This window comes from Sus scrofa, chromosome 3, assembly GCF_054392235.1.
Source record: "Sus scrofa isolate SSC_HxYL_T2T_F1_AM1 chromosome 3, Sscrofa_HxYL_maternal_Yorkshire_Landrace_v2.0, whole genome shotgun sequence".
Classification (NCBI taxonomy): Eukaryota; Metazoa; Chordata; class Mammalia; order Artiodactyla; family Suidae; genus Sus; species Sus scrofa.
The window spans coordinates 5049292-5077284 of record NC_139385.1 but is presented as its reverse complement, the minus strand read 5'-3'; the positions used below and the strand labels follow the sequence as shown (position 1 = coordinate 5077284).

Here is a 27993-nt window from a genome sequence, read left to right as displayed (position 1 = left end):
ATCATCACTACTTGCCTGTCCTTACCTCGAAGGAATTCTGAGTTAGTAAACAGAAGCCCACGGTCTGCGCAGAGCAATGGGGGGGGGGTCCCCCTACCCAGCGCGCACCAACTGCCATTTGCACCCCACAGAGGGCAGTTTTACTTCCACTCCGGCAGAGTTCAAACGGGACGAGGTTCCATGAAAAACTCTGTCCACAGTCAGGGATTCTTCTAGCTCCAGTACCACTCAGTAACTAGACTGTCTTGCAATTCACACTCTAAGGAAACCAAATCACAGCATCAAAGTTACAGAAAAATCTTTTATTTCCCCTTGCCTACAACAACGGTCTTTGCAACCCTGGCTGCAGCGGGGAACATTTAAGAATAAGGACCCCGCTCCCCCTGGTCAATTCCTTCCAGCTGGACAGAGGATCCCGCTTGAGTTTGCTGGACTGCTTTCTCAACAGTTTTTTCTTTTTATGGCTTCAGCTGCAGCATGTGAACGTTCCTGGGCTAGGGGTTGGGCTATGCCACAGCGACCCCAAACTGCACCTGTGACCTGTGCCATGGCTTGCAGCAATGCCGGATCCTTAAGCCACTGTGGGAAGCCAGAAATCAAACCTGAATTCCTCCCCCACCTCCGCCCAGAAACAATGTCAGGTCCTTAACCCACTGAGCCACAACAGCAACTCCCTATTTTCTAAATTTACTATGCATCAGGGTTGAGAACCACTAATTCAAATGGACCATCATTTGAAATGTGTAAAGCGAAACCACTGTGAATTTAATCATCAAGGGCTGAAAGTTGGGGACTAAAATCTGGGGGGCCAGAGCAGAGGTCTGGGTGACTTCCGAAGCACTTGCTCCTCCCAATTTGTTAAAATGTTCTCTTCTTGGAGTTCCCGTCGTGGCGCAGTGGTTAACAAATCCAACTAGGAACCAAGAGGTTGCGGGTTTGATCCCTGGCCTTGCTCAGTGGGTTAAGGATCCGGCGTTGCCGCGAGCTGTGGTGCAGGTTGCAGACGCGGCTTGGATCCCGCATTGCTGTGGCTCTGGCGTAGGCCGGTGACTCCAGCTCTGATTAGACCCCTAGCCTGGGAACCTCCATATGCTGCGGGAAGCGGCCCTCGAGAAAAGTAAAAAGACAAAAAAAAAAAAAAAAAAAAAAGTTCTCTTCCTTGTCCACACACTTACCCAAGCTCAAGAGCGGAACAGAAAGTGTCGCAAGCAATGCTCTGAACTGTTTGAAAAAGTTCTCAAGAGCATTTCTAAATGGATCTGAAACATTTTTAAGCAACGGCTTCTTTTAGAAATAAACCAAAAAAAAAAAAAAAAAAAAAAGGTTAAAACCCTGCCTTTCAAAACAGAGAAATCTGCCGTACAATGAAGCGTTCATAAAAGGAGAAGTGTCAGTTTTGAGAAATGACATCCAGGTTGGCAATGTGTCTCATGGTCGGCCTTCCGTGGGGACAGTTCCAGGGATGGTCCATCTCCCCCATGTGGCTGACGAGCCTCCTCATCTCACTCGTGTTGAGGGCAGTTCCGATCATCACCTGCGAACGAGACACAAGGGCGTGTGTTCAAGGCTTGCTGGCCTCTGGCTGGAACAGCAACTCTGCAGGAGCATTTTTCTCTACAAGGAGGCTGCACACGACTACAACAAAAACAGTGTTCCCTGGAGTTCCCGTCGTGGCTCAGTGGTTAACAAATCCAACTAGGTTGTGGGTTTGATCCCTGGCCTCACTCAGTGGGCTAAGGATCGGGCGTTGCCATGAGCTGTGGTGTAGGTCGCAAGCTCAGCTTGGATCCTGCGTGGCTGTGGCTGTGGTGTAGGCCGGCAGCTACAGCTCCGATTAGACTCCTAGCCTGGGAACCTCCATATGCTGCAGGTGCGGCCCTAAAAAGACAAAAAAAAAAAAAAAAACCCACAACATTCCCTGCAAAGTCCCCCAGAACCCTACCTTCTAGCATCTCAGCCCCAGCCTCTTTGTGAAATCCAGACCCCAAGGGCTCCGCCGGGGCGGCACATCCTTAGCATAGACGCTGACCATTCCTGCCCAGGACCAACCAGGACGGCAGCCCCACCACCACCTGCGTCCCAGCCGCCCCGAGCGTCCATCTGGGTGACGGCGGTGGTCTTCTCACAGGCCTCCCCCACCCCGCCCCCTTGTTCCTTTAATGCGCCCTCCACCCAGGGGCCAGCGATTCCTTTTCAGGATAACGTCAGCTCACGTGGCTCCTCTTCAGAGCCCTCCTCTCACCTGAATACAAGGCCAAGTGCATCCCCAAATTGGGCCTCACTGGCCACACCTGAGAGCAAGCATCCCTGCCCCCACAGGACCCCCCTTGCCTCGGGCATAGCACACAAAGCAAGTATCTGCCTCTGGCCCCCAGCACTAGCTGTGTCCTTGACCCAGGTCACTTTTTCCTCAAATATCTGCATGCCTCACGTCCCCTGTCCCTCAGGCTTCTGCTCACATGTCCCTGCCTCCTTTCAATGGAACAGCTCTCCTTGTCTGTCCCTCTGCAGCCCTCGCCCTGCTTTTTCACTACACGGAATGAGCAGCCTCTGCAGCAAGCACAGAGAAACTGAGACCCTGAGACACAAGAGGAGGTGGTGACAGGCCCCGAGCTCTCTGTCCCCCTCTTTCTGCCCCGTGCCGGGCACATCCTAGAGCAGGATGCACAGCAGGGCCCTGCCTCACGGGAGGAAGACGGACAGGATGGCAGAGAAACAAGGCAAGTACGGTTGGGGCTGTGCCCGCGCTGGAAGAGGCCACTTGGGCGGGGAGCTCAGCGAGGGCCAGAGGAGCAGGGGTGGTAGCAGCAGCATCCAGGCAGAGGACAGCCCGCCCCGGGCAGCACTCAGGTGGTGCAGCGGCTGTGCGGCAGCGGGAGGGACCTGCGGGCGTGGGGAGTGAAGATCCAAAGATCTCCGTGTCCCATGAACACGCGGCCCAGTGAACGCCTGGCTGTGAGCACAGGCCGGGCCCAGCTCCAACTCCTGCTCACGAGATCGAGGTCCGGGCTTTCTCAGAGAACCGTCTGTGGCTGCAGTCAGCCCCTGGGCCCTACCCTCTGCTCTGATCAAAACTCTTCCTGGAGGAACTGCATCCTGTCCCTCGGCTGTAACTTACAAAGCCTAAACCTCTCTCTCCAGCACCGACCTCTCCCCTACTCTCAGGCACCCCAGTCACGTCCGGCAGGATCCCAGGTACGACCTGTCTGACAGCGCACACGTGATCCCACCCCCACGGGTGAAAACGCTGCCGCTCTCCCCCCTCTCCCAGTGACACCCCCTCTGTGACCCATTCTCACCATCACCCTCCAGCACCTCCCAACACACGTGGCGCAAACGCCCAGTTCCGACCTGCACTGGCAAGACCCTAAGTGGGTCCCCGGATGCAGCTCGCATCCCGGGTCCTCTGGTCACACGGGGTTGGCCTCTGGCCTCACCAAACACCCTGAGCCTCTGCCCTTGCTATTTCTTCTGTCTGCAAAGTTCTTCCCGGGGCTCCAGCGCACCTTCCACAGGTCCGCTGGGCGGTGGCCCGAGACACCCACCTGGTTTCCGGTGCTCCCTCCAGCCCCCTTACTGTCGGCTGCACTGAACCTGCAGTATCTGAGGCTGTCGTTATGCATGTTTATGTCCATTTCTCCCACTACACTATACACTCCACGAGGACAAGGACCTCGTCTGCCATGTCACCTGTGTCCCCAGCACCCTGGCCACACGGTGGGGGCTCAAGGAGTCTCTGTTAAATGAATGGAGTGGGGCCAGGGGATCAGACTCAAGGGACTCGGCCTTGACATCAGACTGGTCACCAGCCCTGCTGCCACCTTCCAGAACCAATCTGAGTGGTGGCAGCAGTGGACAACGCACACTGCCCCCCCCCCCCCGCACCCCTGTGACAGGCCTGTGCACGGAGGGGCCCTGGACAATCCCGTGCAGCGCCCCCGAGGGCTTGAAGCCCCCGCGCTTTCTGCGTCAGGGTCGTTCATCCCCAGGAGGTCCCTGGATGAACGACACGGATAAACAGCTCACGACGAGGGCTCAGCGGAAGCTCGAGAGAAGACGTGGCTTGAGGGAGGTGCAGCCGAGCCGTAAGCACAGGTCGGGGGTCACGGAAACGGCGGCTGCGCGGGGCTCAGGGGCTGCAGAGCGGCTCAGGACTCTGCAGCCCACGCACAGCCCAGTAGGGGGCGCATCCGCACCCGGAACAGTGCTGCCGGGCCAGCGCGGGACTGGGGACTGGGGACTGGGGACTTGCGAGGCCCACGGGCCCCGCCGACGAAGCCGCTGTACGTACAGACTTCCGACAGGCTCTGGAGGCGAACATCTGCCGGACTCGGGAAGGGCGGCACATGACCCCCGGGCTGTCGCTCAGCATGAAGATCAGCTCGTCTATGTCCTGGGGCCCGAAGGTCCAGTTTTTACTCGTCGGCAAGGAAATCAACTTAGCTCTCTCGGTGACCGGAGCTGCAAGAATAAAATCCGGAGAAAAACCCATGACTTGAAGCTCCTCGCAATGAGCACCGCAAGGTGGGGGGAGGGGGGGCAGAGCCCTCGCGGCGGGGGGGGGGCGAGCCCTTTCCTCCCGCATGAAATGCGTTGCTCTGTGGGACCCCGGAGGATTGTTCCCAGCTGCAAAAAGGACACAGGTCTTTCGTCCTAAGTAAAAACTCACCATCTTCATCGATAACAAAATCAAAACCGTTCTTTCTGAATATGTCCAGATTTTCTATCAGAACCGCTTCATTGACCGCCGTTAAGTTGAGAGTCTGAGGTCTGAAACACGGAAATCTTGAAGTCAAACATTTCATGTCAAGCAGAAATGACTCGAAAACAACGCGGTGCGTCTTCGCGTGCATTGCGCAAAGCAACAGGAGGAAGAAGTTCAGCTACGAGCCTGTCCTGTCGCAAAACCCTAGCATTTGCTTTTCGTTTCCTTTTTTTAAAGGAACTTTTTGGAAGTTAGAGTAACTACAAAAGTAGTTTGCCTGGGAGTTCCCATGGTGGCACAGCGGAAACGAATCTGACGAGGAACCACGAGGTTGCGGGTTCGATCCCTGGCCTCGCTCAGTGGGTTAAGGATCCGGCATTAGGTTTGCAGATGCAGCTCAGATCTGGCGTGGCTGTGTCTGCGGCCTGGCAGCTGTAGCTCCAATTCAACCCCTAGCCTGGGAACCTCCCCATGTCATAGGTGCGGCCCTAAAAAAGAAAAATAGTTTGCCTTGTAAAATGGTCCTTGTAAAGCATTCAAATTGGCAAAAGAGAGATAAATACCGAATTCTGCAGAGACCATCCCATCACCAGAACTGCTCTCACCACAGCTGAGGGCTGACCCAGGGGGTCCCGACTTTCTGAACACATGAATTCCACGTGCTCCAGACAGATCTGGCACGTCCTAGAAACTGCCCTGCAGCAAAAGGATTTTCTGGCCAAGCGGTGATCCGTGTTTTTGCCTACCTAGCTAAAGAGGTGTGCTCCTTAGAAGAACCCACTAGCTGTGTGACCTTGGGCAGCGTATTTAACCTGGGTCTCGGTTGTATCACCTGTGAAAGGTGGGTATTGATACATAGTAACCACTTCATGGGTTTGTGAGGATTCAATGGATTCACCCATGTAGGCTGCTTCCACTGTGCCTGGCCCAAGAGAAGCACTCCATAAATGACAGGTATGAGTAGTATCATGCAAGAAGCATAAAAACGTGCTGTACGGGTACTTATGGCCAAAAAACACAGATCGATCAGGTAGGTAGGTAGGTGGGTGGATACACAGGGAGAGGCAGACACACCCATAAGCTAACGGATTTAAACGGGAGTGCCACCACTGCAAACTGTGAGCACGGAAATGAACTCACACGATAAGCCTTTGCCCCTGGAGAACCGTGTGCTGCTGCAGCATCTCAAAGTTGTATTTCTCGTCCGTGGCGTGCTGGTCCACTATGAAGATATCCGCATTCAGCTTGGTGATGATAAATCCCAAGTTAAACTGCCCGATAATTTCCATCTCTGCAAACATCTCTTTACTGTGTGTAGAAAATGTTCATTAGAAGACACTTTAAAGGATCCTTTTCGGATTATAAAACAATGAAAAATAGTATTAAAAATACGATATAAAGCAATAAAAAAATACAGAAACATAAAACAAAGTCCCTAACGTTCTAAAGAGAACATGATTCATCCATTCAATTCTCCAGGTGACATTACCTACTATTAACAAACATATCATTATAGACTCTTATCTAAACATTTTTTCTTTTTTTTTTTTTTTGTCTTTTTGCCTTTTCTAGAGCCGCTTCCCACGGCATATGGAGGTTCCCAGGCGAGGGGTCGAATCGGAGCTGTAGCCACCGGCCTATGCCAGAGCCACAGCAACGCGGGATCCGAGCCGCGTCTGCAACCTACACCACAGCTCACGGCAATGCCGGATCGTTAACCCACTGAGCAAGGGCAGGGACCGAACCCGCAACCTCATGGTTCCTAGTCGGATTCGTTAACCACTGCGCCACGACGGGAACTCCCTATATGTACTTTTTAATTTTGATAGAACTATAAAAGTTTACACTTCCACAAATAGAGTACGGTTGTCCCTGGGTACATACAGGTGACTGGTTCCTGGACCCCCGGGACACCAAACAGCAGGGATGCTCAAGCGCCTCACATAAAATGGCACAGCATCTGCATGTAACCAGCACAGCCTTCCGTATACTTTGTCCCCTCTAGATCACCTGTAATACTCCATACAAGGTAAAGGCTCTGTAAATAGTTGCAGCAGATAGCAAACTCAAGTTTTGCTTTTTGGAACTTTCTAGGATTTTTTAGACTTGGGGGGGTGTTCATTTTTGGCCGTCCTGCAGCATATGGAGCTCCCAGGCCAGGGATGGATCGGAGCCACAGTCACAACCTAAAGCCGCACCTGCGGCAATGCCGGATCCCCAACCCACCACGCGGGGCGAGATCGAACCCGTACCCCGGCGTGTCTCAAGATGCCACTGATCCCACTGCGCCGCAGCGGGAGCTCCTCGCATTTAAAAACTTTTTGTTCTGCAGAAGCGGAACTGGAAGATAAGGAGGGCCACCTGTACAGATATACCTTTTCGTCAATATTTGGTATCGACTCTTCTAATGAGGAGCACCCCCCCAGCCTCCACCCCAGGATGAGCTTCACACCTTGTTGGAACCGACGGGGCTGCAGCCCGCTGAACAAAAATAAGATTGCTAGGAGTACTACAGTGAGCAATGCTGGGCCTGCTGCCTGCTGCCCGTGCCTGCCTAGCAGGAGGTAAAGAGAGAGGAGGGCTACCCAGAAGCTAGGAGAGTCACAGCGGCTCCTGCTGTTTCACGGTGTCCCTCCAGCGCCCCCTACTGAGAGAGTCTAACAGTGCAGCAGGAGAAACGCTGACACACCTCAGCCTCCAGGACCGCAAAGCAGGGCAGAGAGGGTTTGGAGCCGAGGCAATAAACTGGTAACCGGCACAAATGCCAACCTCCTGGCTCTGATCCCATGCCTTTGCAAGAACCATCCGAGTCGCCTCTGGTTCCATGGAAAGAACCTGCGGCAGCCTGAAGACCCACCCAGGTCGTCCATGACGTTGGCAGGTGTGTCTCCCACCATAAACTAAAACAGCATCTGGCGTAAAGAAATAAAACTTTACAGCCTGGTATGTTTAGTTATAATCCAAAATACAGAAACAGGAGCTGGTAAGACTACCTCGATTCATTGCTACCTCATCTGTAGCTCAGTACGTTTTCCTACATTTCATCAGAACGACAGCTCAGAACAGAAGTCAACCCAGCAGCCGGGCCCTGAAAGCCAGGAGGCAGTGCCAGGCCCGTCATGGATCGTGGTTTCGCAATGTGACCTTCTGGGGGATTTGTAAAAATGCAGATTCCTGGGCTCTACACTCAAGATTCACCAGAGCTACCCAAGCGGAATCACCAGATTCTGGCCACAGGTTCTGCCTGCTTAACAAGCTCTCAAAGTACATTGAAGAGCCATAGTAACATGTCATCAATACATGTTTCTGGGCTTAATTAAAATCTCTATTGAAAAACAGCTTAAGGAACCTGGCTCTCTTCACTGGACCCCTCAGAGTTCACAGACCCCAGGTCACAACCAAAGAAGTTCATGTCTATTAATTACACGCCTTTTTTTTCCCTTGTTTGCTGTGAGGACTGGACAGCATTCCACACCCTTCAGCACCTCAGCAGGCAGTGGGGGGTTTTCTGGGTGTTTTTTTGTTTGTTTGTTTGTTTGCTTTTAGGGCTGCACCAGAAGCATATGGACGTTTCCAGGCTAGGGGTCGAATCAGAACCGCAGCTGCTGGCCTACACCACAGCTCATGGCAACGCTGGATCCTTAACCAACCAAGCGAGGCCAGGGATTGAACCCCCGTTCTCATGGATACTAGGGTTTGTAACCCACTGAGCCACAATGAGAACCCCCAAGTAGTGTTTTTCTTTGCTTTTTTGGGGGGGCACACCCACAGCAAGCACAAGTTCCCGGGACAGGGACTGAACCCACACCACAGCAGGAAGCCAAGCTGTGGCAGTGACAATGCTGGATCCTTAACCACTACCACACTTTTCAAAAGAAAGCTTCCTGAAAAACCTTTCTCCTTGTAAGCTAGCCACTGTGACTATCAAAAGGAATTGTTAATACTCCTTAAAAGAATTTATTTTATTTATTTTTTTGGGGGGGGTCTTTTTGCTATTTCTTGGGCTGCTCCCGCGGCATATGGAGGTTCCCAGGCGAGGGGTGGAATCGGAGCTGTAGCCACCGGCCTACGCCAGAGCCACAGCAACTCGGGATCCGAGCCACGTCTGCAACCTACACCACAGCTCACGGCAACGCCAGATCCTTAACCCACTGAGCAAGGGCAGGGACCGAACCCGCAACCTCATGGTTCCTAGTCGGATTTATTAACCACTGCGCCACCACGGGAACTCCTCCTTAAAAGAATTCAGAGCCTGGGAGTTCCCTGGTGGTCTAGTGTTAGGACTTGGCACTCTCTCCTGTGGCCCAGGTTCAGCTCCTGGTCTGAAAACTGAGATCCCACTTCAAGCCACTGCATGCCTCAGCTAAAAACAAAACAAAATAAAACAAACAAACAAAAATTTCCTAATAATAAAAAAAAAAATTTTTTCCCCTAATAATCTAAATTAAGCAAAACCTGTGGGGTCCAGACTAAACATGCTAAAGATTCAGTATCACGGCTGCATTGCACTATCTACGAAATACAACATATTTCAGTTACTGGTGAGACAAAACACAAAATTTTTTAAAGTAAAAAATATGTCAAGAGAATGCATCATTTTTAAGAGTCAGAATGTTGGACATGATTATCGTCAAGTGGTAGTGACCGGACTCGATTTTCTGTATGAGGAATAGTTTTCTTGAAATTGACTTTTGCTTAAACTTCTCCGATGCAAGCTTCTCGACATCAGAGTTTGGACACCGTGTTATAATTTCTCCCGTTAAGATGGGAGCAAAGCTGAGCAAAGCTGCGGTGGAGTCAGTGCAGGAGGAAGTCACCGTGGGCCGAAAACCTCCAGGAGGAGGAAGGAAAGTGGGGTCACGAAAGCCTCGATTGATCTGGGGGGCTGGGAAGGATGCGTGGGGAAAATCGAAGGAAACAGTTCCTGAGAGGTTGCAGGCAGCGGAACTGCCTGGCAAAAGTTCTTGGAAGCAAACGAACTTGAGCGGCAGGGAAACGAAGTTAGGGGATGGGAATTAAAAAAAAAAAAGAAAGTTACCTTATCTCTTTTCGTAGCTCATCTTCTGCGGCTTGATTTTCTCCAGGGCAAATCTTGGCCCGAAACTTCCTGTAATTCTGCTCACCTTCTCGCTGCTGCTCTTGGCGACATAACTGCTTTATCCGTTTGGCTAAAGAACGCATGGAAAAGTCAAGGGGCACTATTTTCTTCTCAATGTCAACAGCGACATCCACCTCGGCCGCTGCCACGCTCTGCGTTGCCACCGGCTCTGGGGGGACGTCGGGGTTTAAAGGCACCCCTTCCTTCTTAAAACGCTTGGGGTTTGGGGATGAGGCGTTCGGGGGCTGAGGCCGGCGGAGGCCGCCAGCCTCTTGGTCTAAAGCGCCAAGAGCAGGTGCAGGGGCCTCTTCACAAGACTCCACGTGTTCTTGCGAAAACCCGTCCTCGGGGGCGCTTGCCGCAGGGTCGCTGCTGGGGTGGCTGCCCGTTTCGGGGGCGCTGGAGCCCTCCCCGGAGCTGGCGGAGGCGCTGCTGTGCCCCGAGGCCTCCTCCGAGGCCTCCCCTGGGCCCATCGGGTCAGAGGGTGCCCGGGCGGATGCCATCCCCTCCTCCCTCGGTTCCGAGATGCGCGTGCGGGAGCAGAGGGGCCCTGGGGCGCCGCCTTTCTGCCGCGGAGAAACCCGCCTGGAGTCCGCGGTCTTGGCGCCCCGAGGCTTGTTCTCGGGCGCCTGCCGCAGGGAAAAGGCCTCTCTCAGTCTGGAAATGGTCACTGCCCTTTTCTCTTGTCCCGCAGCCTTCAACGGGGCGGGATGCTCCTGCTGCTCCGGCCCAGGCCTTTCCGTTTCTGCCGGATGCCGTTTTATTAAGTTACCTAAGTAGACGTGAGCAGAGGACAAGGTCAGGGGCTGCGCAGAAACGGGCTAAGGGGCTATTTCTATTGGAACAGGCACTTCCCCAAAGAGGAGCACGGAATGGCTCATCCAACCTGGGAAAACGGCTTTCCATGAAGACCATGGCAGAATGCTTCTATATACTCATCAGAATGGGTAAAAAAGTTGTGAATGCTCACAGGGTTGGGGAGCAAATGGAATGCTTAAACACTGCGGGCCGGTGGTGAAACTGGTTACAGCCACTTTCTAAAACTGGGAGCAGCTCCTGATCTAAACACGCACCCCTGTGACCCTGCGATGTTTCCTATCGGAAAGGTTTGGGGGTTCCCGTTGTGTTGCAGCAGGCTAAGGATCCTGTGTTGCTGCAGCTGTGGAGGAGGGAGCCGATGCAGCGGAGAGAGGATCCCTGGCCTGGGAACTTCCATTAGGCAGCGGGTGTGGCCAAAAAAGGAAAAAAAAAAAACCAGGCAGGTCTACTGATGCTCTCCTAGACGGGGGTATTCCTGACAGCTTTACTCACGAAAGCCCCGAACTGGGAACAATCCAGTTGTGTGCAAATAAACCGTGCTCTTTAAATACAATGGAACACCTGTAACAGCCCGCAAATGAATGGATCCGCAGTCACCCAGGACGTGAATGATTCTTACAAACAAAATATTGAACGAAACAACTGATGAAAAACATACATCCTGGACGACTTCAATTAAAAGCAGATAAAACGGATCCGTGGTGTGGGAAGTCAGTAGGACCTTTCCCACCGAGGCTCAGCGGCTGAAAAGAGGCACAAGGGTGGCTCCGTCTGATCGCGGGGCTGATGCGCTTGCTCACCATCCGCTGGCTTCTGGGTGGGTGCTGAGCTGTGATGAAGCGGCAGAAAGGAAGGCGGGGATTCGACGGTGCGGAGGGGCTTCTCTGTGTGGGGTGGCATCTACGGCAGTGTGTGTGTGCGTGTGTTGTGTGTGTGAGTGTGAGAGAGAGAGAACTCTCCACAGACGTGTGGTGCTCCCTACACACACACACACACACAGGCAGCCACATTGTCCCATGCAGAGAATGGCCAGCAGAGACATGGGGCCCACCACCTGGGTCGGTAGCTCTGCCACACTCCTGTCACTGCTCCTGTGCCCCCTCCCACCCCACAGCACCGCCCACCGTCAGAAGCTTGTGTCTCCACCATATTCGCCCACTGCCACAACCGCCCACGGTGGCACTCCACAGAAGCCCACCCCCACCCCCACCCCACTGTCTTCCAAATCGGCCTCTCCGCCCCCCACCCCCCGGAGGGAGGTGGTTAGGAAACCTTAGGGCAGAGCCACGCTGCATCCCTGCCCCCCCCCCTCGACCCCGGCTTATGGCTCCTGGGATCCTAGGGTTACAAAGCTTCATCTCAGGCCAGTTTCCTCTCATTGTCACCTGAGCTTTCCATAAAGCCAGTCTCAGCTGCCTGAGCTGCTCCCTGGCCTCTCCCCCTCGGAAGACAGTGATGGGCGCCCCCCCTCTCACCTCCATCTGAACAGACAGACCCCGAGAAAGAGGGCGGGCTGGCCTGGAGAAGCATCCCAGGAGTGGATCTGGCTGTCAGAGCAGCAACGCCCACACCTCCCGCCCCCAGGAAGGCTGCTGGGGCTCCCCAGCCACACATGGCGCCGATGCACTTGGTTTGGATGCAAAAGAATAAAACTCACTACTTAAACACAAAAGGCTCATCACTTTAGGACCAGGTAGTAAAAGAATGACCATGCATATTTTCACAGATGTCAAGCCAGCTTTGGGTCAGGTCTTCATCTCAACATGGCACACTCAGCGACGAGTGCACAGGGGTGACTTGAGGGCAGATGGCAGAGGAAGGGCCTCCCCAGGTTCCCTACTCCATAAAAGATGAGAAAGGGGCAAAAACGGTCAGAATCAACTTTTTCAGAACCCTGGAAATCAACAAGAGGCTTGCTGCCATCGAGGAGCATTTATGGAAAGGGAACTGTTACATCTGGGTAAGAACGTACCCTGGGTAATCACCGAGGTGGTTCTGGTCCCTTTTACCCAGACTACCTTAAATTTGCAAAATCTGCAGCTAGACACTTCCTTTTTTTTTGGCACACCTGCAGCACGTGGAAGTTTCGAAGCTAGAGCTCAAACCTGAGCCACAGCCATGGCAATGATGCCAATCATGCCAGATGTTTAACCACCAGGCCACGAGGGACCTCCCAGCTACACACTTTCGAGGGTGACACATCCCCTCTGTTTAAAAGGGGAAATTCTGTTTCACGCCGAAAAGACTTTAACGCTGGAAAATAAGCATCACACGAGCTGTTGGTTCTAGACGCGGTTTACACACCTGTGCCTTCCTTACCTTCGACATCCAGCAGTGACTGCTGACGGACGCTGATTTTGTTAACATCATTATCGAACATGTCTATCAAAGACGTCTTCAAAACTGCCAGCAAAAGCTTCTCCTCCTGTAGTAAAATCTGCCTCTTATCCGGAGTAACGTTGATATCGACACATTCTGAAACAACACGGGAAAGACGCTGATTGTATTCAAATGCGCCCTTAACCAAAGAAATGTTCCCATCGACCAATTTATTCGCCTGCATTTACGAAAAGCGCAGGGTCCAGACTAATATTCATGAACTCGAAAACTAGCTCTTGCTGAGTTCCTATTATGGTGCGGCAGGAATGACCCCGACTAGTGACCATGAGGACATAGGTTCAATCCCTGGCCTTGCCCCGTGGGTTAAGGATCCGGCGTGGCCCTGACCTGCGGTGTAGGTCACAGACGTGGCTCGAATCCCATGTTGCTGGGACTGTGGCGTAGGCAGGCAGCTATAGCTCCAATTCAACCCCTGGCCTGGGAACTTCCATATACCGCAGGTGCGGCCCTAAAAAGCAAATCAATCAGTCAATCAATCAATCAATCAATCTCGCTCTTTCAAATAAATGAGTAAAAGATGAACAATTTCTTTTTTAAACAGACGAAACATGCAAGCGTCTGAGGGTGAAACTCCAAAAGAAAAAAGCAAACAAACACACGAAGATGCATGCTAAAAGAAAAGTACAAACATGTCATTTTCATTACGTACTGAATCTGGTTAAAAATTATCACACTAGGACACTGTTGGCAGGTGTGTAAATTGATGTAACGCGGTCACATTCACTGACCCAGAGATTCTACTTCTAGGAATTAATCTTAAAGAAATACTCAAAGATATAGGCAACGATTTATCTGTAGACACAGTATGTAAATTTCCAAAAATTGAAAACAACTCAAATAGGCAAAAACATAAAAATTTACAAATCCAGATATATCCACACATTGAAATATACTACAGCTATTGAAATCATGGTTCTGAATAAATTTTAATGACATGGAAAATGTTCCCACCTAAGACTAAAATACAAAATTCCCCAAAATTATTTTCTCACCCCAAAGGATATGGGTAGATTATATATCATGATTAAAGTGTGCACATATTTCTAAGCCTCTAAAAATATATACTGGATAACAATACACCACAATTTTTAACAATAAGAAGAAAAACATCTACACGAAATTATTTTCAAAATCAGGGAGAATATTTAGTCTACTTTTGCCTTCGGCCACCATGAAAAAAAGGTCATCTTTTCCTAATACAATTAACATAGTTTCAAGTGGAAAGAAGGAAAGCCTGCATAAAAAATAATAGAATTCTTAGGTAGTTCCTGTCATGGCACAGTGGAAACGAATCCGACTAGGATCCATGAGGACGTGAGTTCGATCCCTGGCCTAGCTCAGTGGGTTAAGGACCTGGCATTGCTGTGAGCTGTGGTGTAGGTCACAGATGCAGCTTGGACTCTGTGTGGCTGTGGCTGTGGTGGAGGCCAGCAGCTGTAGCTCCGATTCGACCCCTAGCCTGAGAACTTCCATATGTGCTGGTGCGGCCCTAAAAAGCAAAAGAAATAATATAATTTTCAGATTTGTTTAATATGTCAAAACTGAAAGTCTATTAAAAAAAAATCACCATTAATCGTTACTATAAAAATCTCTTTCTGGTCATAGCAGAGCTTTCTAATTTCATTGTGTTGTTTTAGGAGTTTAAGTCACAAATTTTACTGAAATCTCAGTGGCACTTACCTGAATCAACGGAAATGTTAAGGACAACGAAAGGATACTGATGCCGATTGTACAGGTGATAGACCTCATTCACCAGTCTGGAAACCTGCACAAAACCCAGCAATTAGAGGCCTTCCCGTCGTGGCTCAGTGGTGAACAAACCCCACTAGTGTCCATGAGGACTTGGGTTCGATCCCTGGAACCTCCATATGCAGTGGGTGTGGCCCTAAAAGGACAAAAGACAAAAAAATAATAATTTAAAAAAATAAAAAAATAAAAAAACCCACAACAACAATTAGAAAAGAATAACACTAGAACTTTCCCCCTTTTTCTAACAGCATGCTGTTCTAACCAACCACTAAAAGCATCCATTTTTAGTAACTTCCCTGAGTATAACTGTCCTAAAACAAACTGCATTTAAAGTGCACAATCTGAGGAGTTCCCATTGTGGCTCAGTGGGTTAAGAACTCGACTAGTATCCATGCGGATGTAGGTTCGATCCCTGGACTTCCTCCGAGAGTGAAGGATTCAGCGTTGCCGTGGGCTGTGGTGTAGGTCATGGATGCAGCACGGATTTGTGGCTGTGGTGCAGGCCAGCAGCCAAAGCTCCGTCTGGACCGCTAGCCTGGGAACCTCCATATGCTGCCGGTGTGGCCCTAAAAAGACAAAAAAAAAAAAAAAAAAAGGTGTACAATATGAAAATCAACTATAATTTTTTTTTAAAAAAGGCTTAATAACAAAAAAAGCGAAATAAAATAAAATATGAACAACCCATGGGGGAAATAAACTTTAAGAAATATTTTAAAGTGTACAATTTGATAAGTTCTGACATACATATATATATACCCATGAACCCAAGCCCACAATCCACATAATGAATACGTCCATCACCCAAAAAAGTTTCCTCACAGTTTTATAACATAGAATCTTTTTCCAAACTAAAGATGCTCTTGAAGAAATGTCAATAAAATTAAGATGCAGGGGGTTTTCTGTTGGTTTTTGGGGGGCCACAATAAGCAATGGCTTGATGTGGGATCTCAGTTCCCAGACTAGGCATTGAACCCAGGCCACATCGATGAAACCACGGAGTCCTAACCACTAGACCACCAGGAAGCTCCCAAATGAGGTGCAGTTTAAATGCTCATAAAACACATTTAAATGTACATGGAGGAGCTCCCACTGTGGTGCAGCGGAAACGAATCCAACTAGTATCCACACGGACGCAGGTTCGATCCCTGACCTCACGTAGTGGGTTAAGGATCCGGCGTTGCTATGAGCTGTGGTGCAGGTCGCAGACACGGCTTGGATCCCGTGCTGCTATGGCTGTGGTGTAGGCCGGCGGCTGCAGCTCCAATTAGACCGATAGCCTGGGAACTTCTATTTGCCATGGGTGTGGCTCTAAAAGGCAAATAAATAAATAAATGTACGCAGAAATGTATTTATATGACTTTATAATGCGATTATTACATGGCATTAGAGATAAACCATTAAAAATCACACCAGTGATAGTACAGGTTAAAAATGGACAAGTTGAACCGTACCTGGTTAACGGAAGGAATTTTAAAGTGTCACTGGAAAATAGAACCTATCACTGAGGTATGATGTTTTTGAAGATGCGAAGCCAAAACTGACCACTGAAAAGCCTATCATCATATCAAGATGATGATCTTAAGCGTGGGGCAGAAGTAATTCGGGCCCTTATTTTCCCAGAAAATTGACAATGAAACGAAAACACAGCAGCAGACGCATGTGTGTCCGTCTAGACTGAAATGTCCAGATGGTGGTGAATGTTTTCAATTGTTTACTTTCTTCTAATAACATAATTCTGGGAGTTCCCGTCGTGGCGCAGTGGTTAACGAATCCGACTAGGAACCATGAGGTTGCGGGTTCGGTCCCTGCCCTTGCTCAGTGGGTTAACGATCCGGCGTTGCCGTGAGCTGTGGTGTAGGTTGCAGATGCAGCTCGGATCCCGCGTTGCTGTGGCTCTGGCGTAGGCCGGTGGCTACAGCTCCAATTCGACCCCTAGCCTGGGAACCTCCATATGCCGAGGGAGCAGCCCAAGAAATAGCAAAAAAAGACAAAAAAAAAAAAAAAAAAAAAACCACAATTCTTATAACAAAATATGTTTACACATACATGTATATAAAATTGAAACAACTGGGTGGTAGACTTTTTCACATGCCTAAAATAGGAGTTCCCATCATGGTTCAGCGGTAACAAACCCAGCTAGTATCCATGAGGTTGCAGGTTCAATCCCTGGCCTCGCTCAGTGGGTTAAGGATCCGGCACTGCCATGAGCTGGGGTGTAGGTCGCAGACCCGGCTCAGATCTGGCGTGGCTGTGGCTGGGGTGTAGGCCGGCAGCTACAGCTTCGATTAGACCCCTAACCTGGGAACCTCCATATGCCACAGGTGCAGCCCTAAAAAAAAAAAAAAGTTAACAGCATTACAAATTGAAGGGTAAAAGAAAAAAAGACGAATCCAACAAAATTTTTCAATACCTTTGCTGGGTCGCAAGGCCGCCGATTGATAAAGAAAAACTGTCTGTCGGTTGAACTCCTCCCGACGCCGTGAGTACAGCGAGAAATAAAACCTGAGATGCTGTTGAATGTTAGCGGTTAGAGCAGAATTCCAGAGCAGAAAGGGCCAGACACGCATCATACCCCACATTCTCCAAGTGAAAACTGAAGACATAACATAACCCCTGGTGACAAACCCATGGATGTCAACGTTCCTTTTCTTTTTTCCTTTTTTTCTTTTTTTTTTTTTGGCTTTTTAGGGCCACAGGTGCAGCATATGGAGGTTCCCAGACTAGGGGTCGAATCAGAGCTGCAGCTGCTGGCCGACACCACAGCCCCAGCCACGCCACATCCGAGCCGCATCTGTGACCTACACCCCAGCTCACGGGAACCCCGGATCCTTCACCCACTGAGCAAGGGCCAGGGATCGAACCCACGTCCTCATGGATACTGGTGGGGTTCGTTTCCACTGAGTCATAACGGGAACTCCCAGTATTAACATTTCTGATGAGGCATATCTGGGTTCCATTCTGGTGAAACATAAATGGAACACAGACCCTCTGGAATGTTCCAGTGCTCCCATTGCTGATAAATCCATCACAGGCAACACAGTGGGTTAGAAACCGATGTGTTTCTGTTCTCACTTCCCCGACTGAGTCCTTGGTCTCTAAGCAGGGAGTGGGTCTCACCCCAAACTCACATTCTAGAACCTCTGTTCAGTCCCCACCCAGCTGTCCCAGGGCACCCGATGACCTGTATTCAACAGCTCTGCCCGCATCTGCACCCCTTTTCAATCTGTTCTGGGTTAGCAAGCCTCTGTCTCCTAAGGCACTGGCGAAGGGCTGGGGCCGCCAGAGATCTACCCCAGGAATACCTGAGTTTCCATGAGAACAAGACCTTAACATAAAGAAATGAATCCCCCTCTACCATCAGGCATAAGCTGCAGGCAGGGGGAGGGAGGGTAAGCTGTCACAGAGCCAGTCCTGCTTGTGGAAACACGGCTGGTTTTCTCACACTAAAAGTGATGATGCTGGATTGGACTGTGGGTAAGGCACCAGTGACCCCTCCTCTGCCAGATCCCAGCAAAGTGAAACACTGTACATAGCATAATTTCAGAGTTATTCCAGGTGTTCCTAAGATAGCTCAGTGGGTTAAGGCTCCCTGGCCCCGGAGCTTTCACATGCCATACGCACAGCCAGAGGAAAAAAAAAAAAAGAGGGAGAGTTATTCTAATCACTCACTCAACACATGGCCTCTTCTACAAAGACTAAGTCAATAGGAAACTCCCTGAAGTGTACCAGTCACCCAGAATATTAGTTGTAGTAAGTAACTGACTCCTGAGAGTTCCCTGGTGGTCCAGTGGTCAGGATTCAGCACTTTCACCACTACACCTGGGGTTCAATTCCTGGTCTGGGAACTGAGATCCCACATTAAGCCGCTGTAAACCACAGCCAAAAAAAAAAAAAAAAATTTACCTGACTCTTCTCTATAAATCCTCCTTCTCAGCAGGATACTGCCTACAGTTTTATAATGGACATAAGAAACTTTAAGCTTTAAAATCATGAGCTTTAAGAACAAAACCAAGAAGGGGAGAAAAAAGCTCAAACAACCTGTCATTTTCCCAGCAGCAATCTACTTACCAAAACAGATTGTGCAAAGCATCAGAACAGCTGAGGCCAAACTCTTCACAGACCGAGTCACTAGGGGGCAGCTGAACAAAAGAGATGAGGCTTTGCAACTGAAAGAAATCAGGGCGCACAGTTACTTCTCGACAGAGAGAGAACGGGACGAACCTCAAAGGGAAGCTACAAAGAGAGTCTGGTGTGTTTTCTTTCCCAGCCAAGTGAGCCACATTAAGAGTCCTAAGAACAGGAGTTCCCAGATGGCTCTGCAGGTTAAGGATCCGGCACTGTCTCGGCAAGAGCACAGAGTCCATCCCTGGACAGGGACCTTCCAGCATGCTATGGGGATGGACAAAAAAGACTGCCAAGAACTTCAATGGCTGTTTTTTGCAGTTCTATAATAATTTTGATTTATCAGAAAGATAAAACACTTGTGCTCCGACTTACCCATAATCAATACACGGCCCGTAATACTTTACATTTTTCCAGAGAATAAAAAGATTATTTTCAAACTTTCAGCTAACATTTATTTTTGTGACAGCTAACTTTTTTTAAATTTTTACTTTTTGTCTTTTTAGGGCCCCACCCATGGCATATGGAGGTTCCCAGGCTAGTGGAGGAATCCGAGCTGCAGCTGCAGGCCTACGCCACAGCCACAGCAATGCCAGATCTGAGCTGCATCGGCAGCCTACACCGAAGCTCACGGCGACACTGGATCCTTAACCCACTGAGGGAGGGCAGGGATCAAACCCACACCCTCAGGGAGAGTAGCTGGGTTCTTAACCTGCTGAGCCACAGTGGGAACTCCATGACACCTAATTTTTAAAAAAAATCAACTCTCGGATTTTCTTCTCTTTCCTATTGGAAAGGACAATAGAAACCTGCCATACTCCCCGGAGTGATAAAGTGTTTTGAAACCACTGGCCACCACTACCTGTTTCTGCCCAAACACAGATCCGATGTTTTCCTTGATGCTGGCGCCTCCGCTGGTGCTCACGACGGGCTGCCGCTTGCCCTGCCCGACCTGATTGGTGCAAGTGACACGGACTCCTGACGAAATTATACAGTACGCGTGTAAGACCTGGACCATTTTGGCAAACTCCTGTTTGAAAAACACAAACACGAGGACTCCAAGTCGCTTCCGTCTCAGGAGAATCATGTGATTCAAGTGATAACAGCCCATTCGAGGCTCTCCGATCATCTCACAAGTCAGGTGAACTGTTCCTAACAGAATGATCCATGAGTTGAATCTCCACACATGGTATAGCAGGAAAATCGAGTTCCCATCCTGGCTCCGTGGAAACGAATCTGACAAGTCTCCATGAGGACGCGGGTTCGATCCCTGGCCGAGCTCAGTGGGCCGGGGATCCGGCATTGCCCTGAGCTGTGGTGCAGGCTGCAGACACAGCTCTGATGCAACCCCTAGCCTGGGAACCTCCATATGCCTCCAGTGTGACCCTAAAAAGCAAAACAAACAAAACAATAGCGTGACCCCCCCCCCAAAAAAAAGAAAGAAAGTATATTCCCTCTGACCTTGTCATCTCTCATCTCTCCTCTAGAAATTTATCCTTGTAGAAATCTGGCACAATCAAAGATATACTACAGAACTGTTCACTGAAACAAGCTGTAATTGTGAAAAATTATAAATGACCTAAGCAACCGCCAACAAGGGGCTAATTAATTAATTACAGTATATCCAAACAATGGTGCCATGAGAAAGAATAAGGTAGTATCAATCTGCCAAAAAAGATACCTACGGTATACTGCGTAAAAAGTCACAGTATACAACAGCATACACGGTATGATCCAAGCCGTGTCTGCGACCTACACCACGGCTCACGGCAACAAAACTGTAACCATATACACATGACTACATATACACAGATACACACACACACACACATATATAGACAATTTATAACTGCTTTTTAAACACAACGGTCAGATAACATTTAGCTGTTTCATATTCATTCAAATTCATAAAAGTTGTAATAATTCACTTTTCAGGGAGCCAAGAAAAATAATCTTATTAAAAAATAAAGACAGATGCAAAACAATTAACATTACGACTCATTGCCCACACTAAAACACCTACTAAACACACTGCGATGATTCTTTTCAAGAAAAGGAAAGGGGGGAGAAGACAAATTAGGAGTTTGGGGGATTAACATATACACACTACAATGTGAAAGACAGCTACCCAACAAGGACCTATTATGTGGCACAGGGAACTATGCTCAGCATCTAACCTACAGAATCTGAAAAAAAAAAAATACACACACACACTAAATCACTTTGCTGTGCACCTGAAACTAACACAATATTGCAAATTAACTATACTTCGATTTAAAAAAAAAAAAATCTTAGGAGTTCCCGTCGTGACGCAGTGGTTAATGAATCCCACTAGGAACCATGAGGCTAAGGGTTCGATTCCTGGCTTCGCTCAGTGGGTTGAGGATCCAGCATTGCCGTGAGCTGTGGTGTAGGTCACGGATGCGGCTCGGATCCCTTGTTGCTGTGGCTCTGGTGTAGGCTGGCGGCTACGGCTCTATTCAACCCCTAGCCTGGGAACCTCCATATGCCACAGGAGCGGCCCAAGAAACGGCAAAGAGACAAAAAAAAAATCTTTAAAGCAAAAAAAAAAAAAAAAAAAAAAAAAAAAGGAAAAGGAAGGCAAATCATCATTACATCTTCTTTTGTCTGTTTATTTTTTTCCTAGGGCCGCTTTTTTCCCGGCCTGCGCCACAGCCACAGCAACACAGGATCGGATCCGCGTCTGTGACCTACACCACAGCTCACGGCTATGCCAGATCCTTAACCCACTGAGCAAGGCCAGGGATCGAACCTACAACCTCATGGTTCCTAGTCGGATTCGTTAACCACTGAGCCACGACAGGAACTCAAGTTACATCTTTGAGGGGAAGAAGCAAGCTAAGCATTTCCCAAAAAGTGAAGGGACGAGGATGAAGCCAAGTGCCAACGACCCTGAGCGATCCTGTGCTAGGCCAGCTCATCACACACCCATGCCCTTGGAAGCTGGCATTCTGAACTCACGTACCTTTTTAATGTTCCTTTGAAACTCCTTATGGCGCACAGGCAGCGTATAAAACAACTGCTGCACGCTGACCGTCGTCCCTCTGGGTCGCGGGTAGGGGGATTTCTGGAGGATTTTTCCATTGTGATCAAACACCAGTCGAGTCCCAACCTTCGCAGACGCGTGGCAGGTAGAAATGGTCACGTCACTGTTTGGGAGGATGGCAGCGTGACCCCGTCAGTTACAGATGCACAGGCGCTGGCTCTCGATCACGCGCTCACTCTCTCGCTTTTTTTCTTTTTGTCTTTTTAGGGCCGCACCCACGGCACACGGAGGTTCCCAGGCTAGGAGTCAAATGGGAGCTCCAGCTGCCAGCCTACACCACGGCCACCGCAAGGTCAGATCCGAGCCACGTCTGCGACCTACACCACAGCTCACAGCCATGCCGGATCCTTAACCCGCTGAGTGAGACCAGGGCTCGAACCTGCAACCTCATGGATTCTACTCGGGTTCATTACCCCTGAGCTGCAAGGGGAACTCCTATACAATGTTTTTAAATTGAGACATTACTGCTTTAACTTATTAAATAACAGTTTTATTTACAATACTATTTGCTTCATTTCCCTCATCCTTCATCCGCTGCTTACATTTCAGAAGTTATTAACCACGTAGAAAGCCAATAAGGTCAAACAATGGAGAAGTTAGAAGCTGAAACACTCAAGACAGAAAAGTGTAAACAATACCGATTCTAATCATGCTTTTTGATTTTCCGAGAGTTTTGTAAGGGGTCAAGTTAGTGGATAAAAATGTGGCATCACCTCAGTGCACAGAGCGAGCTCAGAGCTTCCCCCCGAAAGCCAAAAGTTTCAACCTGAGTTAGGTCAGCAAACTCTTGAATCTTAGAAGTGTGATGCTTCAGTGCTGAAAGAGGAGGGGCGCAAAGTAAGGCCGAGAGAATCTCCAGGGATACAGCCGCAAACGCACACGAAACCCCCCAAGTGACTGCTCTTAAAAAGCTGTTTCTGTGTTTTGGAAGCGAGTGGTACCCCGACTTCAGAGACCTCTTGCCCACACCTTTTTAAATAGCGTTAGAAAAATTCAACTTACTTAAGCCTTCAAAGTTTTCTTCTTCTACGCCGCATCCGTTGTCTGAAACTTCAATGAGATCCATCCCATAGTCTTTAAGCCGGAGGTCTAGAAAGTTGAAGATATTTATTTTTCCAATTGATCCATGCGAAGAGTCTTTTTTTTTTTTCCCGCTTTGCTTTTCTCAGGGCAGCATCGATGGTATATGGGAGTTCCCAGGCTAGGGGTCAAACTGGAGTTGCAGCTGCCAACCTATACCAACCACATCCATGGCAACCCCAGATCCTTAACCCACTGAGCAAGGCCAGGGATCAACCCCCATCCTCATGGATACAAGTCGGGTTCATAAACCGCTGAGCCACAACAGGAACTCCCCAAGTCTTTCTACTGACAGTCTCTATAACTGCAAATTTGAGTCCTAACTATTATTTATTTAAATGTCCAGAGTTCCCCCTGTGGCTCAGTGGTAATGAACCTGTCTAGTATCCATGAGGACACGGGTTCAATCCCTGGCCTCGCTCAGTGGGTTAAGCATCAAGCATTGCTATGAGCTGTGGCATAGGTTGAAGACACAGCTCGGATCCCTCATTGGTGTGGCTGTGGTGTAGGTCGGCATTTGAAGTTCTGATTCCACCCCTAGCCTGGGAACGTCCATGCGCCTCAGGTGCTGCCCTATAAAACGACAAAAAATAAAATAAAATAAATAAATAAATGTCCTACTGTCAGCACAGTGGGGTAAGAATCCAAATGCAGCAGCTCAGGTCACTACGGAGGCATGGGTTCAATTCCCGGCCAGGTGTAGTGGGTTAAAGGATCCAGCATCGCCACAGCTACTGCTGTGATGCAGCTCAGATTCAAAACCTGGCCCAGGAACTTCCATGTGCCATGGTACAGCCATAAAAAAAATAAAACTAATGTTAAAAATTAAAAAATAAATGTACTACTGTCATTTTATACTTTTTTAAAATCCTTGGCTATTTACTAGCCCAGATAAAAGAGTTCTGTTTTTATTTTCTTTCAAAAGTATAATTTTGTAAGTTCTCCGATGGCCTAGCGGGTTAAGGCTCCTGTGTTCTCACTGCTGAGGCTCTGGTTGCTGCTGTGTGGCACACATTCAATCCCCAGGAACTTCCACATGCTGCCCATGTGCCAAGAAAGGAGAGAAAAAAAAAAAAAAAAAAAAGGCGAGAGAGAGAGAGAACCTGAAATAAATGTTGCAAGTTGCAATTATTAAAAAAAAAAAAAAAAAAAAAAAAAGGCGTTCCCATTGTGGCTCAGCAGAAAGGAATTCAACTAGTATTTCTGAGGATGCAGGTTCAATCCCTGGCCTCACTCACTGGGTTAAGTATCAGGCATTGCCATGAGCTGTGGTGTACATCGCAGATGTGGCTTGGATCTGGCATGGCTGTGGCTGTGGTGTAGGCCAGCAGCTGCAGCTCCGTTTTGACCCCTAGCCTGGGAACTTCCATATGCCACAGGTACAGCCTAAAAAGCAAAAAAAAAAAAATAAAAAATAAGGAAAATTTTAACACAGTCATTAAAGAGAACAATTTCTGGAATCAGACCCCCTGGGATCATATTTTACCAGAGCTAAAACTTCAAAAAAAAAAAAGCACATTCCCTGTGCATTTTTTTTTTCCCACTGTACAGCAAGGTTCCCTGTGCTTTAATTTCCTCATTTGTAAAAAGGACATAATAATTATAATAATACTAATTCCTATTTCATAAGATTCTTCTACAGATTAAAGGAGGTACCCCATCTACAGCTCTTAGCACAACGCCTGCCTGGCACATAGTAAGAATAGTAACAAAAAATTACCTACCATTATAATTTACTACTACCTAAGGAGTGCAAAATTTAAGTTAAAAAATGGTAACTTCTCAGTATACAAACATTTGATTGTCTTATTACCGTAACAAATATTTCTTGAATAAAATAGCGTAAACTGATTATTTATTTGGTTTAAAACACTCCCAGGAGTTCCCGCTGTGGCTCAGTGGTAATGAGCTCCACTAGAATCCATGAGGACACAGGTTCGATCCTTGGCCCTGCTCAGTGGGTTGAAGATACGACGTTGCCATGAGCTGCGGTGCAGGTGGCAGATGCGGCTCAGATCCTGAGTTGCTGTGGCTGTGGTGTAGGCTGGCAGCTACAGCTCCAATTCAACCCCTAGTCTGGGAGCTTCCATGTGCCTCAGGTGCGGGCCTAAAAAGACAAAAAATTAATAAAAATAAAACGCTCCCAAACTTACCAATATTAGTGGCGCCTGCATCCACACTATTTTCTACCAATTCCTTGACAGCAGTGCTGAGACTAAGTACCACTTGCCCAGAACAAATCTGATGGACTGACTTCCGATCGATAGGTTTGATGGCCTTAGCAAGTTCTGAACTAAAGAAACCAGGTACAAGAAACAAAGCAGGAAGTTAATTATGTATTTTCATCCACGTCTTAACGGTGAGAAATGACTCATCTCTGCTTATAGTTAATGCGTCTAATCCATTCAACACAATAACACATCCATTTATTATATTCATAAATATACATGGTGGTCCTCAATCCTTAAAACGTTTGTCCAAAAATCTGCTGAATAGGTACCTCACATATAACAGGTATTTCTTTTTTTTTTTTTTTTTTTTTTAATGTGTGTGTATCTTTTTAGGGCCGCACCTACAGGATATGGAGGTTCCCAGGCTAGGGGTCTAATCAGAGCTGTAGCCACCGGCCTACATCACAGCCACAGCAACGTGGGATCCGAGCCGCATCTGCAACCTACACCACAGCTCACGGCAACGCCAGATCCTTAACCCACTGAGCGAGGCCAGGGATCGAACCCACATCTTTGTGGATGGTAGTCGCTCTTGTTAACCACGGAGGCACGACGGGAACTCCTCAAATGTAATAGATATTTAAAACCTAATTATACTGGGAGCTCCATGAGGGAACCTATGTCCCCCTCAAGCTATGAGTCAGTAATTTTTTGGAATTCCCTAGTAGCCTAGCAGTTAAGGATCTGACATTGTCATGACTGTGGCCTGGGTTTGATCCCTAGCCGGGGAACTTCTGCATGTTACTGGCCTGGCCAAAAAACTAAAATAACCTTTTGCAACACTGCTACAATGAGATTTTCTTTCTTGAAAGCAGAAAGCAACATTTCCCACACAATTTGAAAAATCAAAAGTCTGGTGGGAAACCTAGAGCGTTCATATCAAAATCAAAACCATCTTAGAGGAGTTCCCACTGTGGCTCAGCAGTAACAAACCCGACTGGGATCCATGAAGATGCAGGTTCAGTCCCCAGCCTTGCTCAGTGGATTAAGGATCTGGCATTGCCGTGAGCTGTAGTGTAGGTGAAAGACGCAGCTTGGACCCTGCACTGCTGTGGCTGTAGCGTAAGCCGGCAGCTGTAGCTCAGATTGGACCCCCAGCCTGGGAACTTCTATATGTCGCAGATGTGGCCCTAAAAAGCAAAAATAAAATAAAAATTTTAAAAACCATCTTAGAAACTGGGTAGAAAATGGATAACTATTCCTTTGATTGTCTTTGAATCCCCACTCCAAATCCAGGCTGCATACTCCTGCTTTAGCAAAGGCCCTCACAGTTCTAGCTGCACCTGCTTTCAGAATTTTCCAACTGGTTTTTCTCCACTTTCTCTCTACTCCAACCGACACTCCATGCTACCACCTGAGCTACTTTAGAATTCACAGATCTGGTCGACTACTTTTTCTGCTTAAGATTTTACTAGCATCCCATTGTCTGCCACGTCATTTCAAATCCAGTCAGAATTACACCCCAATCTATTCTCTCTGTCTCTTTCTCTCTCTCTGGTCAATCCTGTACCCATTGCCAATTTCCCTCTATTCTGGTCAGAGTAAACACCAGTCTCCTTTAGACACTACTCCTTGCCTACACAGGTGTGTCCAGACCACTCCCCTCCTCTTCCTCTGCCTGGCAAACTCCTGCTCATCCAAAAAATGTTCATCCATGTGTTAAATTAATCATTTCCAGTAAACTGTAACATGGATGTAACTGAACATCGGGGCCTCCCTGGGAGAGAAATCTTTGAGGATTTCCCACAGCATCTAACACAGAGTTGATACGCAGTAAACCCCTGTAAAATAAAGAAACATCTTTTCTCTTCATTCGACCTTGCAAAGAATCCCACTCAAGTCTGTCTTAAATGTGGAAACTGCAGATGACACCAAATAAAGTGGAATGAAGTATCTTTAAATATTTGGCCTTTTTCCGCCCAAAGGCTACAAGTACATTCCTGATATTTATTTTGACGGGTGGAGATACAACATTTACATACAGACGGCAACTCTGGGTTCAAGAATCTGACACTGAGTGTGAAAGCGCTACCTGAAGATTCGCTAACCCGAGTGCTGTGTACTTTACCAGCCAGTAATCGCATACTCAAGGAGATAGAGAAGTACTGAGTTTTTTTTTTAAGACTGTGCGGCCATGCAAATTAGCTTGCACCTTAAAGCCTTCCCTAAAATAACCCTCGATTTTACAAAAGAGAGAGAAAGCAAGCAACCATGTAAAAAGAAAATGAATTCCGTTCAGGGGGATTTCAAGGTCCACGGCTTCAGATCCACGGATGCGACGCAGCGCCTCGGCAGGGCCTGCCTGGGAGCCGGCCGAATCCCCGCGAACCCCGACTTCAAGGTGCACCCACAGGGCAGCGGGGCCGGCTAGCGAAGAAAAGCCCCTCCCAGGCCTCCGGGCCGCCAGCTCGCCCAGCGCCGCAGTCACTTTCCCCTCCTTTCCAGGGGTCTGGAACGCCGTGGGCCTTACACTCGGCGACGGCGAAGGGAGACTGCACGCACGGCTCACCTCGGCCCCTCGGCTCGCTCCATGGATGCAGAGCCTGACCAGGGACAGATCGCGCCGCTTCTCCTACACCCGCCCGGCTGCCCGGCCGCCCACTGGCTGCTCCGGACACTGCGCCCCGCCCCCGCCACTTCCGGATAAGGCTGGGAACGCTTCCCACAGTCCCCCTCGCTGATTGGCGGTTGTCAAAGGTCGAGTCCGTGACGTCAGGAAAGC

The 27993-nt window shown here is 48.7% G+C and overlaps 1 protein-coding gene across 2 annotated transcripts; it reads right to left on the bottom strand.

Annotated features, from left to right (window-relative positions):
* Nucleotides 1–287: 287 nt before the first annotated feature.
* On the bottom strand, nt 288–27890 carry PMS2 (PMS1 homolog 2, mismatch repair system component). Of its 2 annotated transcripts, XM_003124283.6 has the most exons (15): nt 27781–27890; nt 25194–25333; nt 22963–23049; nt 22674–22776; nt 21880–22063; nt 19756–19923; nt 18840–18937; nt 17182–17281; nt 14703–14787; nt 12942–13097; nt 9744–10575; nt 5846–6013; nt 4670–4770; nt 4292–4461; nt 288–1534 (listed from the first exon to the last, which is right to left on the bottom strand). In XM_003124283.6, exons 1-15 carry the CDS (start codon nt 27801–27803, stop codon nt 1391–1393), a joined length of 2559 nt encoding a protein of 852 aa, XP_003124331.1. In that variant the 5' UTR covers nt 27804–27890; the 3' UTR covers nt 288–1390. The 2 variants fall into 2 exon arrangements, with proteins under 2 accessions (XP_003124331.1, XP_020941740.1); XM_021086081.2 differs by lacking the exon at nt 22674–22776.
* Between the last annotated feature and the right edge of the window lie 103 nt (nt 27891–27993).